The following is an 18,005-nucleotide window of genomic DNA, read 5'->3' as shown; positions in this document are numbered from 1 at the left end:
ATAAGTGGGAGCTAGATTATGAGAACACACAGACACATAGAGGGGAACAGCATATACTGAGGCCTTTCAGAGGGTGGAGGTTGGGAGGAGGGAGGAGAGTATCAGGAAAAAGAAGTAATGAGTCCTAGGTTTAATACCTGAGTGATGAAATAATCTGTACAGCAAACCCCCATGATGCAAGTTTACCTATGTAACAAACCTGCACGTGTGCCCCTGAGCTTAAAGTGTTTTTTAAAAAATGTAATAAAGGAAAAAAATAGAACTGGGGCTGGGCACAGTGGCTCACACCTGTAATCCCAGCACTTTGGGAGACTGAGGCAGGCAAATCACTTGAGCCCAGGAGTTCTAGACTCTATGCAACATGGCAAAAACCCATCTCTACTATATACATATATATATGAAAATTAGCCAGGCATGGTGGCATGAGCTTATAGTCCCAGCTACTTGCTTGGGAGGCTGAGCTAGGAGGATTACCTAAGCCCCAGGAGGTGAAGGCTGCAGTGGGTCATGATTACACCACTGCATACCAGCCTGGGCAACAGAGTAAAATCCCATCTCAAAAAAAAAAAAAGACCTGGGAAAGGCAAGGAAAAGGGTGTGGACATTGAGAGGAGTGAATTGCCACACTGGAAAGGAAATGCACAGGCAAGAGCCCAGCCAAGAATAACACCCTCTAGGAAGGAAGGAACTCCCAGAGCTCCTCTCCTTCCCATTCTCCAGCATTTCCACCTACTCACTGATGCCTCATCTCTGTATGTGGACAACATCAACAAGATCCAGAAAAGTCTTTATAGGTGACTTATTGCCTACTGGCACAGAACAGCAAACCTGGGTCCCAGACATATCAATGGGAAAGACTAAGATCACCTTTAACAGACCATTTGCCTATTCAATCCAACCTAAAAGATCCTCCTCTGCAAAACTGGAACAATAACACGTATCCTCATGGGGACACTTAAATTAGTTAACACAAGTAAAATGCTTAAAACAATGTACAGAACACAGTGAGCACTGGATAAACATTAGCTCTTGGTATTTTGAACGACATACAGGACAAGAGTTAATAGTGGAGACACCCTGGGCCATGCAACCTGGGTTTGACTCCAGGATCTATCTACTACTAGATGTGGAGCATGAGCAAGTTACTCTGCCTCTCTATGCCTTGGCTTCTCCATCTAGAAGATACAAATAATGATAATACCTTAACTCGAATGGTTGTTGGGAAAATTAAATTAATTGTGTCATAGAAAGAGCTTGGCACAGTGCCTAGAACACAGTAAGTGCTTTCTAAATAACAGTAATTATAATGTTATCTTTCTATGATATGGTTAGCATGAGGCAAGTAAGTAGGGAGTCCCCTTGACCTTTGAGGAGTTTGTAGCCTAATTAAGGAGACAAGAAATGCACACACACAGCTAGCAGGGGAGAGCAGCACAGAACATGGGATGCATGATAATTCTACAAGCATGCAAAAGGTACTTCTCATGTTCTCCTCCCTGTCTCTTTTCTCTCTCTCCCCAACACACTCACATGCTGAGGGAATTCAAAATGTTCTGAATACAGGGTGGGTGCTGCGGGGTTGGAGGAGTGCTCCCTTCTTGGTCACCCCCTTACTCCCAAGGGCGGGCCCCTGGATAGAGATTCCCAGGTCTCATTCAATACTCAATGCTGCTCATTTAAACAAGTTTCCCCCTGGAAAGCACTTAGCTTCAAGAATAAATGGGGGTAACCTCTGTCCTCAGCTTTCATGGATGGACCATAAAGGGGTAAGACACATCTCACTAGAGAAAACCAACAGGGTTATACACAGCGGGTGGCAGAGTAGGAATTCTAAAGTGTTCTGGCACTCTATGGGCACTGAACTTGCTGAAAGTGCCATTTTAAATAACTTTTAAAGCCAGCAGCTCCAGTGCTTAAAAGGAAACGTGATGCTGAATATAAAAATTGTAAAGGGAAATGTAAGCATCACAAAGTATTAATTAATCCCATGATGCAAGATTCTTTCTGCTTAGATTACCTCTGCTTAAAGAAATATTTATCCAAGAAATTCAGAGAAAGGCAAGTGAAGACAGACAACACCATACTTAAGATTCTGTGATTTTTAATCCTGACAAGGATTAAAAGGCTGGAACAAATGTGATGGTGGCATGCACAAGAACCTAGTTAACCCCTTTTTATTCCTTCCCAAGGAGGCTGACAGCTATTTTAAGCGCACAAAGTAGTCATACTGTCTGATTTGCAACTTTAGGAATCAGAGTAGCTGCAGCTAGATTTTTTAAGCCAGCATGTATAATGAAGATAATACACAACTAGGCCTCTGACTTACAAAAGAACAGTGTCTGAATATTCTACAGATTAAAACCATGCACAGATGAAACTTAAATTGCAATCTGTAGGACTTAATAAAAACAGCAGCCAACACTGTGCCACTCACAGTGCTAGGCCGTTTACAGGTACTACTCACTCAATCCTCCCATTAACCCTATGAGGTAGGAAATATTTGTATCCTCTTTTTACAAATGAGAATGCTAAAGGAAAGATGTTCCATAACTCACACAAGGTCATGTAGCAAGTGAGGGATACAGCCAGGATTTGAACCCAAACAGTTTGCCTCGTGAATCCATGCCATGCTATGCTGCCAACCAAATTCACGTCATAAAAATTGCCAAGTAGCAAATTAAAGAAAATAAACCATTAATTAGAAAAAAAAAGACATCAATTCATTTATGAGAAAACAAATTGAAAATGTTTCTTACATAAATGACAATTGATAAATGACAATTACCTACTCCTGAAATTGGCCACATGTTCTATATTCAGATTCTAATTCCATTGTACATCCATCACTGGAATTTTATTTAATTCAGGGGGAAAAATGCTTACTTGGCATTTTCATTGGAAAGAATCAGCACTGTAAGAGATTGGGGTTATCAGAAAGAGGCCATGCCAGGGGTGTCCCTCAAGCCACTGGGAACCAGAAGTTGCTGTACTAAAGCAAGAGAAATGGTTGGGAGGAATGTGGAGTCAATTAAGCCACTTCTCACCGTTGGGTGATCCAGGAGGACCCTGGCCATCTCATAGGGAACATCTCATTCATGCAAAATACATTTTCTATATGCAAGGCACTGTACTCAGTCCTGTGGAAGACACGGAGGCAGAGTGACATGGACCCTGACAATGACAATGTAGAGATGAAAATCGGATAGGGACAAGCAAATACAAAGCAGGTGGAACTGGTAACATCCACTTCATGGAGTGACTTGTGAACTGGGTGGGAAACTGTAGTAAGGGTTAAGGGAATGGTGGGTACTGCAGTTGGGTTGACGCCCAGGGTGATTAAAGGAAATTGTTCAAAAACAGAAAGCCTTGAATATCATACTAATAATTTTAGTTCTATTATAGTAGGCACAGAAACTTTTCATGTGTTTTGAGTGGAAGGATAACCACCTCAGGAAAATTGACGGGGCAAAAGTTTATGGGATGAGGGGGATCAGAGAACAAGTGGGGCACTGGAGGCCTTCAGAGGTTACTAATGGCCATGATAACAGGGGAGGGGGTAGAGCATCTGAACCAGTGATGGACCAGCCAGGACGCATGGATGGATGTCACTGGGAACATTCAAGAGAATTCAGCACCTGACTTGATGTGGGGTACAGGAAAGAAGAGCCTGAACACATAGGTACCCAGTAAACAGCAAATTTGAGTTGGCTGTTAAAGAACAGAGGGAGTGCTTCAAAGTGTCATGCCCATGTGCCCAAGAGGATGGTGGGGTCATTAAAAGACAATTAAGTCAGAAGAGAAATTTGATTTTGATGGGGACAGCAACACATTCAGGTACAGATGGCCAGCAGGAAGCTGCGAATAAAGATGTGGAGTCGACTGGAGTAGAGAGCCAGCAGCCTGCATAACAGAAGAACAGGAGTAGACAGAATTCAAAGGAGAGGGAATGGAGCACTCAGGGGAGAGGGCAAAGAGAGGAGGTAGAACAACCACATAAGAATCAGGGGCAGGGGCAAGGGGCTGGCTGCCTGCAAGCAGGCACAGAGAGCCCAGTAAGGCATTCCACGGAGGACTCAGACAAGCTGCTCAGGAAGGAAAGTCAAAAAGGAGGAGGACAGAGAAGCGGGGCAGTAGAGCAATTTCTGTATGGCAGCCAGGACAGAAGTCGGAAGGAGGTGGCCAGACACTGAATGAAGGCTGAGAAACTGCAGCAGGTAGAGTACTCTCTCACAAGGCTTAGCTGTGAAAGGAAGAGAAAGACAACATGTTAATTAAAGAAAGAAGTGGAGGAAAGAGACGTTTCATACAGGGAAGGCCATGGCATATTCTTAGGCAGGGAGAAGTAATCCAGTGCCCAGGAGATGTAACCATGCCAGGGTGGGGGTGGGGAGTGAAGGGCATCCTTAATTAAGAGGACAAGGGGGAACTAACAGGACATGGAGGGCAGATTGATCTTAAAATGAGGGAAAAAGAAAAAAGTTAACTTCATCTACATTTAAAACTTTGTGTTTCAAAGGACAATACCAAGAAAGTAAAAAGACCACCCACAGAATGGGTAAAAATATTGCAAGTCTATGTAAGGGATTTGAATCCAGAATATATAAAGAACTCTTACAACTCAATAGTAAAAAGCCAATCCAACTTTTAAATGGGCAAAGGATCAGAATAGACATATCTCCAAAGCAAATATATAAATGGCCAAAAAAAAAAAAAAAAAATAAAAAAGACAAAAAAAAAAAAAAAACCACACATAAAAAGATGTTCTTTTTTTTCTCTGAGTCTGCTTGCTAGGGAATAAGGAAATATTCCATGTTATTCAAAAGGGAAATGCAAATCAAAACCATGATGAAATACCACTTCACACCCAGGAGGATGGCTAGAATCAAAAAGTCAGACATCAAGCATTGGTGAGGATATGAACACACTGCTGGTGGAAAGGTTAAACGATGCAGCCACATTGGAAGTCCCACTGGTTAAAGTCCCAATGGTCAAACATGGTTACCATGGGACCCAGCCATTTTACTTTTATTAATCTTACCCAAGATAAATTTTAAAAAATAAATAAATAAAAACATGCCTGCAGAAAAGCTTGTACATTAAGATTTATAGCATTATTTTTTAAAGGCAAAAAAATGGAAACAAATTAAATGTACCTCAAATGATAAATGAAGAAACCAAATGTGGTATATCCATACAATGATACATTATTCAGCCATAAAAAGGAATTAAGTACTGATAAATTATAGATGAACCTTGAAATATGATTCTAAGGGAAAGAAGTCAGGCACAAAAGGCCACATATTATACAATTCCATTAGTATGAAATGTCCAGAATAGGCAAATCTAGAGACAGCAAGTAGATCAGTGGCTGCTCAGGGCTGGGCAGATGCAGGGGGTACGGATTACAGGTGTGTGCCACCATGCCCAGCTAATTTTGTATTTTTCATAGAGACAGGGTTTCACCATGATAGCCACGCTAGTCTTGAACTCCTGACCTCAAGTGATCCACCTGCCTTGGCCTCCCAATGTGTTGGCATTATAGGCGTGAGCCACCGAAGCCTAGTGTTTCTTTTTAAAGTGATGAAAATGTTCTAAAAGTGACTGTAGTGCTGGTAGTACAGATCTGTGATATCTTAAAAATCACTATATTGTACGTTTTAAATTAGTGAGTTGTATGGTATGTGAACTACATCTCAATAAAGCTATTAAGAAAGGAGGGAAGATAAAAGTTCATTTTCCAAAAACAGAAAGGAAAAAGGAAAGTAGCAGAGATCCAATTTGCGGGGTAGGGCAGAAAGGCAATGAGGAAGTAAAGGATCATGGGCATGGTCCCCAAGCAGCTGGGGAAGGTAAACAGCAGGACAATGGCAGCAAAAAGGTCACTGGGGAGCTAAGAGCATACTCAAGGCAACAAAGGTGTAAGGAGAAGGCAGGTGATTATAGCCAATGAAAGTATTCTGAAAGTTTGAGTCTTGGGAGTAGCAGCATTATGAGTAAGCAATAGTAAACAGTGAGTGAAATCTGATTAGGGTCCTGGCTACAGATAACTGGCAAAGGTCATCAGTAAATGTGGCTGCATGATTTTGGCCACTAAAAAGGACTGGGACATTGTGGGCAAAGGAGCTACAACTGAAAGCCATAAAATCGTGAAATGTATGGCTAAAGCGGAAATAGATTTGTCCATCAAATCCCAAGATACCAGGTGGGGAGGAACACCCTGGGACACCTGAGAGCAATGTAAAGACAAATAAAACAGGTGTTTCAGAGCGGTACTGTATCTTTGGAACTTATTGCTCCACACATACACCAAAAAAAAGGGGGTCTGGGGCAGAAGGTTACAGTGTTTTTTAAAGCATCTGAAAAAGCCTAAGAAAGTGAAATACATCTCCTCCTTAATGATGACATCAGAAAATACATCAGTCCCTTTACCCAAATTGCTACTGTTCTAGAACCCTAGAAGACAGGACCCTTACTCTAGGTGGAGAGAAGGGAGAAAGGGGACATAAATGCCCAGCGTATAATGGAATGGGCTTTGAGAGCTCTATGCCATGCCAGGCAGGCTCAGATGAGTCAGGGATACCCCATTTATGGTAAGCAAATGTCATTCATCTGGAAGCCCTCATGACAGTATGTGCAACAGACATCCGGCTGAGATTACTGGAATCTCTAAAATCTATATCAGGGGAATCATCAACCAATGAAGCCAGGTAGCAAGGAAGGAAATATAGCTAGAGAATCCAGCTTCAATCTGATCAAATACTCCCAAACCACAAAATCACTCAGCAATGATATTTACTGCTTTCAGACTTTCTACAATCGGTCATTTCTTCCACTTGACAATTTTTCATTTCAACTATGTGTGTACCTTTTGTTGAGGCTTGGGAGAGGGAAGATACACAGAAGCATGAGACAAGGTCCTCAAAAAACATTCCATATTACCAGAGAAGATATATGCAAATGAAAAAACAGAATTTTGGCCGGGCGCGGTGGCTCAAGCCTGTAATCCCAGCACTTTGGGAGGCCGAGGCGGGTGGATCACAAGGTCAAGAGATCGAGACCATCCTGGTCAACATGGTGAAACCCCGTCTCTACCAAAAATACAAAAAATTAGCTGGGCATGGTGGTGCATGCCTGTAATCCCAGCTACTCAGGAGGCTGAGGCAGGAGAATTGCCTGAACCCAGGAGGCGGAGGTTGCGGTGAGCCGAGATCACGCCATTGCACTCCAGCCTGGGTAACATGAGTGAAACTCCGTCTCAAAAAAAAATAAATAAATAAAAATTAAAAAAACAGAATTTTGTGTGGTGAACAGCTTCAGCAATATCTCTCATCCCATGTGCAATCTTGCAATGTGAACTTGACATTCCCTCATCAAGAAGTGGGGCTTATTTCTCTTCCCCAGTAGCCCAATTTGACTAAGAGGATGTGACAGAATTGGCCCTCTGTAATTCAGAAAGACCCAACCTTAAGAGCTTCTGCTTTCCTGCTTGGAACACCCCCTACTGAAAGCAAGCTGCCAAACAAAAGGGCCACCATGCTGTGAGGAAATCCAAGCCAGCCAGTGGAGAAAATAGTCATGTGGAAGACCACCAAGGCACAGCCATATGAGTGAAGCCTTCTTGTACCTTCCAGCCCAGCTGTAGATGAATGCAGCAAAGTGAATGATCGAGTCAACATCATATGCAACGGAAGAACAGCCCAGCCAAGCCCGGCCTGAATTCCTGAGCCATAATTCATAAACAAATTAAACAGTTGTTGTTTCAAGCTACTGAGTCTTGAAGTAGTTTATTTTGAAGTGATGGATAACTGAAACCAGTTTGAAGCCAGGGAACCAGGGATAAGTCCTGTTTCTGTTATTATCTGACTATGCGACCTTGGGTCAATGACTTCCCCTCTGAATTTCAATTTCCTCATCTGTGCAATGGGGTGGGGGGGTGGGGGCGGTGTACTAAATGAGCCATGGTGCTTTCCAGTTCTGACTGTCTGTATCATGCATGCAGGTATCAGGGAACAATCTAGGCAATGAGTGTTAGGACTACAAAAAGAGTGACTATTAATTCTTCAGGATTAGTGAGCCTTGGAGGAGGTGAAAGAACCATGGACCTGGAGTCAAAAGCCCTGGAGTGTGAGGATTAAATGTGGCAGTGGCTAAAACAATGCATGGCACATAATAAGTGCTCAATAAGTATCATTAGCTGACACATCAATTTATAACTCTGGACAAATTAATCTCTCTGATCCCCAGTTTTTAGTCTGAAAAATCAAGATAACACTGATGTACCGTTTCTATAAGAGGAAACGTCTTTGTATGTAAAAGTCCCGTGTGAATCAAAAATCACCTACAGATATGAGACATAGCTATTATTAATACTCTTATTATCCTTTGTACCATTAGCATTAAAAGTCTCTTTCTCACCAAGAGAGAATAGACAGTCAGTTGATGGCACTGGCCACCAGGAAGGCATACTGGGAGATCAGGAGGCAAGTTCTAAGGAGCCACAGGCTCTCAGGGCATGTGAGATTTACCCACCCACCAGCATCAGTCAGTGAGCTAGGTGCCCACTCTGAACACGGACAGAAGGTTTCCCTGGCAAGCAGCTCTCAGGCCAAAGGAAAATCTGGAAATGGCCAAGCATTAAAAGTTTGAGCCAGGCACGGTGGCTCACTCCTATAATCCCAGCACTTCAGAAGGCCAAGGCAGGTGGATCACCTGAGGTTAGGAGTTCAAGACCAGCCTGACCAACACAGAGAAACCCCATCTCTACTAAAAATACAAAATTAGCTGGATGTGGTGGTGCATGCCTATTACCCCAGCTACCTGGGAGGCCAAGGCAGCAGAATCGCTTGAACCCAGGAGGCAGAGGTTGCAGTGAGCCAAGATCATGCCATTGTACTTTAGCCTGGGCAACAAGAGCAAAACTGCTTCTCAAAAATAAATAAATAAATGAATGTTTGAATAATTTCCTATACCAAAGTCCTAAAGGCCAGCAATCTGAGAACACTCCACCAGAGAGTTATGAATCAAATCAGTGGCCAACATAAAGTGAATATTCCATTAAAATTATTGAATGAAAAGGCACTGGATTTGGGAGTCTGAAGTCAAAGCCCCAAGCTTAAATCTTGGCTTTGTCATAGATGTGAACACTAAGGCAACAACAACCTCCCTGAGCCTATATCCTCATTTATAAAATAGGCATAAGGAGACCCATCTCCTAGGGAAGTAGTGAGAATTAAATGAGGTCTTGCAGGTGAAAAAAATCTAAGATTCCACTTGATAACTAAACGCATGGTTTTTTAAGTGCACAGAACCTCTGCCACCCAAATGCCCTTCAATCCTAACCCAATACCTTTCAATCTCTGCAGAACCCTGAAAATGAGTGGCGTACATCCAAAGGAACACTCAATCCAATGTTGATTCTGAAAAACTGCCAGCCCCTGGGAAAGAAAGAGCTGCACTCATTTTCCAAGGGTACCTGACAAGGCAACAATAATACATTTGCATTTTCCAGCCCGCACTTTTCCAAAACAAGGGAAGACTGTAATATGGATTTAACCCTGAAATCCCAGTGATTGTGCAGTTGCACAGACACTGCTCTGCAGGGATGTGGAAAAGAGCCAGAGAAGGCTCTTACCAGGTACACGTGGGACAGAAAAGCTTGTGCTTCCACCTCTGCTCAGGTCTTGACAAACATGGTGTTTGAATGTGCCAGTGTGCAGCATCAATTACAAAGGGCTGGGAGTTAGGACTTAGTTCTCAAAGTCAGCCTTTGCCCAAAGAAGCTCCACCACGCACCTTACCTTATCGTATGCTCTTGTCCTTTCTTCTCTGCCTCATCACTCTCAAAGCAGGCTCCTTGGTCCCCTATATCTGATTTGCATTGGGAAAACAGCTTGGACCAACTGCAGCTCCCCCTCCTCTCACTGACCACCACTGCCTGTGAATTCGGGGAAGTTGCTATAGGAACTACATCACACAGCCCCCAGACATTTGCTTAGAAAATCAACTGCACATTTGGGAAAGGGAGAATAAGATCCAGAAAGCTGGAGGCAACCCTCAAACCCAATATTTCTCAAAGTGTGGCCGCAATCACCTGCATCAAATCACCTGGAATGCTCATTAAAGGTACAGAGTCCTGGGGTCCCCCAAGATGTGTCAAATTAGAACTGGGGTGTGGCAAGACTCAAACTTGTTAACCCCCTCACCTCATGCACACTAGGTTTTTGAGACCAAACACAGAGGACTGAACTGCGAGAAAATAAAAAGGCTTAAAATGCATGCATTTATTTATTTATTTATTTATTTTTCTGAGACAGGGTCTCTCTCACCCATGCTGGAGTGCAGTGGTGCAATTATAGCTTACTGCAGCCTCCAACTCCTGGGCTCAGGCGATCCTCCCACCTTGGCCTCCCAAAGTGCTAGAATTACAGGCAAGAGCCACCATGCTCAGCCCTAAAAACAATTTAAATCTGATCTCCCTTTTTACTCTCATACTTGTAAAACAGGGTACCGGTGAGCCAAACAAAACACAAGCCAATTTCCAAGTTTATGTATGTCCAGGAAAATTAAATCATACCCCTGATGAAAACTCATACTTTAAAATAAAAACTCTGGCTCACCAAATCAACAGGCCTGGACAAAAATTAACCCAAGCATCCCATCTTAGACCCACCGACCAGATCTATTCTGAGAGATGAGAAAAGTGAGATAAGATCTTGGCTGCAGCCCCACTCTGTCCCAGCCACATCCAGCAATTCAGCTCTGCATTCTGCATTCCACGGCAGGGTTTCATGTTTCGGAGGTTGTGGGGCGGGGGGGCAGGCAGTTCTCCTAGCTCTGGCAAATATGGCTGGGGTAAGGTTATTTATGGGGAAAAGAAAAAGGTGAGCATCACCAACTCACCCATCTACATGAGAAAAAAAAAATGTAAATAAACTGACCACACTGGGTACATGTCAGACACTCAAAAAATGTGTGAATTGAAAGAAGGAGACACCTGATGGAATAATCCTTTCTTGAGATGCTAACAGCCTGCACGTACACCATCATGAAAGAGAAAAAGGGAACAAAGAGTCAAATTGTCTCCACATCCAAAGTGCAATGTTTTCAAAACCAGCAAGACCCGGCCTACTTAGAGGGGCAATACTTATTCGACAGGCACACTGTAGGTGCTGAATGTCCCTGGGTCTTTACATCACAGAAGAGATCAAGTGTCTTGAAGGAAGAGCGGAAGCACTTTTCCACAGAAAAAGCACTCTTTCTTGGTGATGGGCAGTGGGAACCGCCACTGCAATTTCAGAGGCCAGAACCCCCCACTCAGGGAAGTGTATCGCAGGGGGGTCAGCCTTCCTCACACCTGATGAACCAGGACCGAGGCTTCTGCTCCACCCCTCCCCCAACGGTGGACGCGAGGCTCCGACCTCAGCCGAAAATTCCAGTCATCCCTGCTAAATTATTCAGCAACAGTCCCCTACTAGATGCTGAAACTTAACATTAAGCCACAAACCTAGCAAACAGGATAGCTTTCACCACTGCCTTCAGCGACTGGCACATGCAGAGGAGTCTGGCAAATTAGGCATTTAGGAAGTGACTCCTGACACCTAGACCCGGTTACCTGGAGTGTGTGTATATGTGTATATATACATATATATATATGTGTATATATATATATATGTATATATATATATATATATACACATCTGTATTCTTGTCTTCAGTTAAGAAGCAGGCATTCCTCTTTTAAAAGACCTTCCTGAAAGCACCTCTCCCATGGGAGCCCAGCAGGTAAATAACACTACAGCTTCCTTAAACCGATTCTAAACGACCCGGTGCCCAGGCTGTGCTCGCTCGCCAGCTTCTCCTCCGCTGGAGGAGGGATCCGGGAAGTAACTCAATCCAGTCCTAGGCGGGTAAGGATGGGGGAGTCTGCAGGTGGGAAGGGGGAGGTGAGGCAATACTGCTCAAACTTTGCAGTTGCTCTTGAGCAGTTCTGGGCAGAAGCCCGCGGAATTACAGACTCAGTAGGGGGAGTCACCCTCCCTAAGAAAAAGGCTCCCAAATCGGCCTAGCCCACCAGTTATGGGTCCAGGACGGCTGTGCATCCCATCCACTCAGACATGCCCCCCTCCCCGGTAACACCCTCCCCGGGGCCCCCTCACCTTGGCCTCAAAGCAGATGCCGTGCTGGAAGGCGTCCTCGTTGTGCAAAGGGATCCGCAGGTCGTGCCCATCGTCCACAAGGTTGTACTTCGTTTTGCTGGGCATGGTGACCCGCGGTGGACCCGCTCCTCCGGAGGCGGCGGCGGCGGCTGCAGGAAGGGGCTGACGAGACCCCAGGGAGGGGAGACGGGAGCTGGGCGCGGCGACGCGTGGCGGGGCCTGGGGGCGCGGGGCTGGGGACGCCCTGGCCGCGCGGCGGCGAGGCGGCCCGACCCGGAGCGGTGCCGAGGGCCGAGCAGCAGCGGGCTGCGCGGATGCGGGCGACGCGAGCGGCGCTGTGGTCGCGCAATTCCTGCCGGCGAGGAGGACGGCGGGGGAGGAGGTGGCGGCGGGAGCAGGCGGTGCGGCGCCCCAGCCCGGGGACCGGAGCAGTGGGCGCGCGGCCCGAAGCGGGACTGGGCGCGGCGCCGGCCCAGAGCAGTGGAACCGACGGCCCGGGACAAGGAAGAAAAGGCGACGGCGGCTGTGGCAGTGGCGGTGGCGGTGGCGGTGGCGGTGGCGGTGGCGGCGGAGCTGGGTGCCTGTCACGGAGACGCTGGATCAGCCGCCAGCGAGCGGCTCCTCCTGCAGGGCGGGCCAGGGCCGGCTCCTCCCGCCAGGCGCTGAGGCCCCGCCCACCGCCGGGTGCGGCCCCGCCCACCGCCGGGTCCGCCTCCGCGCTGCCAGCCGAGCAGGTGAAAGTCCCCGGGAGCGCCGTGCCGGGCCCTGCCCGCGCCCCCCGCCGCGCGCGCCAGCAACTTCGCCCTGGCCCCAGACGGCCGGGATCTGAGGTGCCCTAGCTCAGCCGAGTTTCCTTCTTTTTAACGGTCACACTCTGAGCCGGAGCTACTAATGGCCGCGGCGGCATGGCCTTGGAGTTTTTGTTTTTGTTTTTGAAGGGGGGGAGGGGCCGTGTTTATTGTTTTGTTCTTGTGTTTTACCAGGAAGGCCCAAGTCTTGTCCCAGATATCCCAAATCTGGGCCCTCATTAATTCTCAGAGTCTCCTTTCTCAGAAGGCAAGACTGCACCCAGATGGAGGACTATCTCAGGCGCTTTTTGTTCCCATGTGACTTGGTAATAGGGCTTAGGGGGTGCTTTTAAGGAGGGTTTTAACATTCAAAAGCCATTGGCCTTGTAGAAATGGGGAAGGCAGAAGGGAGTACTAAGGACAAGAGAATCCAGAACAATTTTATATTCTGGACTGTCCACAACTGGATATGGTCAAAATGAGCTTCCAAATTATTTCCGGCTAGTATATTATGTTTCCCATCTTAGTAAATGCTGGAGTTCAATTTGCCTATTTTAAGAAGGGGCCTAGTCACTTTTCTCCTTTGCATAAAGAGTTTTTGAGAAAAGTTGCCCAATTATCTCCTTCTTGGCAGATACCGGGTAATGAAAGGGTTGTATCCTATGTGTTCAGTTTCTTAACAGTGCAAGATGTGCAAATGAGCTAGCTATAGGAGGAGTTCATGGCCAGATATTCAGTATCTGTCAAAACACCATAGGTGGAGTTGCATGATAGCTGTAATATACATGACTAATTCTAAAAGTAACCAGCCAAGCCAGTGCCAAAGCCAGTCAAATCTGAGATCCCTTGGACCAAAGGATCAGAATCTCTGTTGAATTCATCACCTTAAACCTACTTTTAGCTGGGCACAGTGGCTTACTCCTGTAACCCCAGCACTTTGGGAGGTTGAGGCGGGCAGATCATGAGGTCAGGAGTTTGAGACCAGCCTGACCAACATGGTGAAACTGTCTCTACTAAAAATACAAAAATTAGCCGGGCATGGTGGTGCTCCTGTAATCCCAGCTACTCAGGAGGCTGAAGCAGGAGAATCACTTGAACCCAGGAGGCAGAGATTGCAGTGAGCTGAGATTGCACCACTGCACTCCAGCCTGGGTGACAGAGCAAGACTCTGTCTCAAAAAAAACACATACTTTTAGTGCCCTGTGTAGACATCCGCCCAAGACAACTCAAAGACCAAACATTATTGATTATTGATTAGTTGTTGTATAGGCCCATCTTGGAATCACCATAAAGCATAACAATGAAACTGCTTGTAAAAGGCATGTCTTCCTATACCATTTCCATGACAGATTTATACAAGAGAATACATTATTGCCATGATTGCATTTCTCATTTTGTCCCGAAGTGCTAAAGTACAATTGTCCTTAGCTAGATAGTGCCTATTCCCTAACTGCTGAAATTACTGGTCAAGATGTAGCAACTTCCAGTATATCTCCTTAAATAAAAGCAAACTGATGATAGGGACAAATTAATCACATACATTATGCTGTATAGATTTTATTATATTCATAAATATTAGTAAGAACCAAAAATAATTTGCACTGAAGAAAGGCACCACTAACCTTTTTATAAATACAGGACATGGAAGTCTAATCAGGCATGTTTGACTCTTTGAATGTCAAAGTGGTTTTAATATGCATCGTAAATGTACTCTCTAAAACCTGGCACAGTAACTCAATAACTTAAAGGCAAGACCTTAAGTAACTACTTCATTTACATCTCATATTCTTTCCTGAATTTAAAATGTCCTCTGACTCCAAACGGCCTTTTTCTAGATTAATTTGTGTCTAACTGGACTGCTGAATTTACCAGAATTTCATATCTAAGTCTGTAACACATTGTTTGTAGACAAAACACAAACAAAAAGGCTAAAATCCCAAAGGTATTTCAGGGTCTAGTACAGAGACTACTACAGAGCAGACAGCCAATAATTATTTATGCAACTGAATAATAATAGATAATGATCATTCCCTTTCATTATGTGTCAGGCTTTGTTCTTAGAGTCTTACAGGTGTTATTTAATATGCACACAACACTACAGTTAGCCCTGTTTTACACAGAAACTGAGGCACAGAGGGGTTTAAATAACTTGCCCAAGGTCACACATGTAGAAAGGAATGGAACCAGAATTTGAATGCAGGTCAATTCTATGTCAAGAGGTGGTTCTGGTATGCCTGGATTGATAAGAAAAGCTTCGTATCACAAATGAGATGCATGTCAAATTCAGAACCCATGTTTTATTTAGGCACTTATTATTGCTAAGGTAATATTCATTCCATTTCAGTTATATGAAATGTTCCAAAAACGAGAGTCACGTTCTCTACTTTGGCCTCCACCGAATATAATGTCAGTGCCACGAAGGCATGAAAACACCCTTTTTCCAGAAACAATGGGCATCCAAAGTAATTTCCTTTTTTTTAAGGCAGTGATTTCAATCTTGTTTTTACACCTTTAAAAGTAACTGAATTTCACCCACAGTATTTCCAAACCCATTTTTAAAAAGAAATCAAGTTTTATTTCTTTTATTTTCGAGATGGAGTCTTACTGTGTTACCCAGGCTGGAGTGCAGTGGTATGATCTCCACTCACAGCAACCTGAGTCTCCCCGGTTCAAGCAATTCTGCTGTCTCAGCACCGCATGTAGTAGGGATTATTGGCATAGGCCACCAATCCCAGCTAATTTTTTTCTTTTCTTTTCTCTCTTTTTTTTTTTTTTTTTTTTTTTTTTTTTTTTTTTTAGTAGAGTCAGGGTTTCACTGGTCAGTGTTGGCCAGGCTGGTCTTGAACTCCTGCCCTCAAATGATCCACCCACCTCAGCCTCCCAAAGAGCTGGGATTACAGACATGAGCTACCTCACCTGGCCTCAAGTTTATATATAGTAAGTGACAGGTACTTTTATCACTTTCCATACCCTTCTGTATTTTAAACATTGCATGATAAAAACTTTAATCTGAAGTATATTTAATTAAAATATAAATTGTCAATCATATAGTACTTCTTATGTTAATTTTGTTTAAAAATTAATTGTAAAAAAAATCCTGCATCACAGAACTTTAGAACTAGAAGTTACTTCAGAGATCACTTAATCCAGCTCCTTCATTTTAAAGACAAAGAACTAGAAGCCCACAGAGAATTAGTAGTTTGCCTATCAAATTACTATGAACTAGAGCTCCTAACTCAATAATGGGTTATAAGTGAATTGATAGCAAACTTTACTTTTAGCGTATATTTGGAAATGAGAAATTTTAGCGCATATTTGGAAATGAGAAAATTAATTTGTTGCTTTTTTTTTTTTTTTTTTTTGAGACAGAGTTTCACTCTTGTTGCCAGGCTGGAGTGCAATGGCGCAGTCTCAGCTCACTGCAACCTCCACCTCCCAGATTCAAGGGATTCAAGGGATTCTCCTGCCTCAGCCTCCCAAGTAGCTAGTGTTACAGGCACCTGCCACCACATTTAGCTAATTTTTTTATTTTTAGTAGAGACAGCGTTTCACAATGTTGGTCAAGCTGGTCTTGAACTCCTGACCTCAGGTGATTCACCCACCTTGGCCTCCCAAAGTGCTGGGATTACAGGCATGAGCCACCGCACCCAGCCTTAATTCGCTTTTGATCATAAGTACCAGCTTCGACATGCTAAGTATTGCATGTGCATTGCCTTACTTAACCATATGAGACAGGTTACTCACATTTCACAGGAGAAGAATCTGAGGCTGAGAGAGGGAAGTAGTTCGTGTAGGTCATGAAACATTAGTAGGAGTCCTTGCATGAGTAGAGCCAACAAAGAATGAAGAGTATGTCAGCTTGCTCAATGCTACTCAGTTATGCAGATGATAGAACTCACAAAATCTTAAACATTAACAACACATAATGATTTCAGATTATTTTTTCATGTTTTACCTTTTTCTTTTTTTTTTTTTTTTTTTTTTTTTTTTGCATTTTAGGTTTTGGGGTACATGTGAAGAACATGCAAGATTTTGGTATGAGAAAATAGCTTTACTTCATTGTGGGGAGCAAGTGAGTAGGGTGGGCAGATGTCCAGCCTCAGAACTTCTGGAACTGTTTCTTGGTGCCCGAGGCCTTGGTAACCTTGAACACGTTGAAGCGCGCCATCTTGCTCAGGGGCCTGCACTCGCCCACTGTGACAGTGTCACCGATCTGGACGTCCCTGAAGCAGGGGAACAGGTGTATGGATATGTTCTGTGGCGCTCGAAGCGGTTGTACTTGCGGATGTAGTGGAGGCAGTCTCGGCGGATGACAGTGGTCCCCTGCATCTTCATCTTGGTCACCACGCCAGAGGATCTGCCCTCGAATGGAGACATTACCAGTGAAGGGGCATTTCTTGTCAATTTAGGTGCCTTCAATAGCCTCTTCGGGTGTCTTGAAGCCCGGATCGATCTTCTTGTAGTACCTCGGGAGCTTCTCCTTGCCAGTTTCTCTCAGCAGGACCCTCTTCTTGTTTTGAAAGACAGTCTACTGCTTTCGGTAGGCACACTCGGGCTGAATGTCCTCCATCTTCCCGGTCTCCTGAAAAAAGGCATGTTTTGCCATCTTTCCCTGACAGTGTTTCTCTGAAACTTACAGAGTTGGAAATCATTAGCCCAGTTTTTAAAGGGGCAATAAAGACATTAAATAATTTATCTTTGGGAAAAAATAGCACCCTGTGTCACTAATGGTCTCTAACATAAGTTTGGTTTAGTATGATCTTTTACTACCTAAACAATAAAGTAATAATTTGGGATGTTTGCCCCATCCGAAAGATTATTCAAAACCGTATTGCATATTGTGATGCTGGTTTATGTATTTTTCCCCCTTCATTGAAGCTGATTCTATCCATTACCACCCCCATACCAAGAGCTAAGCCATTTGAGTAATTTATTCTGTTTCAAAGGTAAATCTCTCTTTCTACAAAAGAATGCATATTATGTTCTTATAAATTGAATACTCTTTCAAATCAGCTTCCAGATGGGAATGCCCGTTGGGTTCCAAATTTTCCTCAACAGCTAG

At 44.2% G+C, this 18,005-nt stretch overlaps 1 protein-coding gene and 1 pseudogene across 3 annotated transcripts in view; both read right to left on the bottom strand.

The window, feature by feature from the left end:
• Positions 1 to 12,758, bottom strand: part of CUNH1orf226 (chromosome unknown C1orf226 homolog) — a 311,510-nt gene extending 298,752 nt beyond the window's left edge. For all 3 annotated transcript variants that reach the window (XM_017515038.2, XM_017515039.2, XM_037733653.1), the window contains exon 1: positions 12,156 to 12,758. In XM_017515038.2, coding sequence (XP_017370527.1) covers positions 12,156 to 12,260 — 105 coding nt within the window. In that variant the 5' untranslated portion in view covers positions 12,261 to 12,758. The remainder of the gene's footprint in view (positions 1 to 12,155) is intronic.
• Positions 12,759 to 17,042: 4,284 nt separating this feature from the next.
• On the bottom strand, positions 17,043 to 17,513 carry LOC108293581 (annotated as a pseudogene).
• Positions 17,514 to 18,005: the final 492 nt, after the last annotated feature.

This window comes from Cebus imitator, unplaced genomic scaffold (genome assembly GCF_001604975.1).
Source record: "Cebus imitator isolate Cc_AM_T3 unplaced genomic scaffold, Cebus_imitator-1.0 Scaffold541, whole genome shotgun sequence".
Taxonomy (NCBI): domain Eukaryota; kingdom Metazoa; phylum Chordata; class Mammalia; order Primates; family Cebidae; genus Cebus; species Cebus imitator.
The sequence above is the reverse complement of the archived record's forward strand: the minus strand, read 5'-3'. Positions and strand labels throughout refer to the sequence as shown.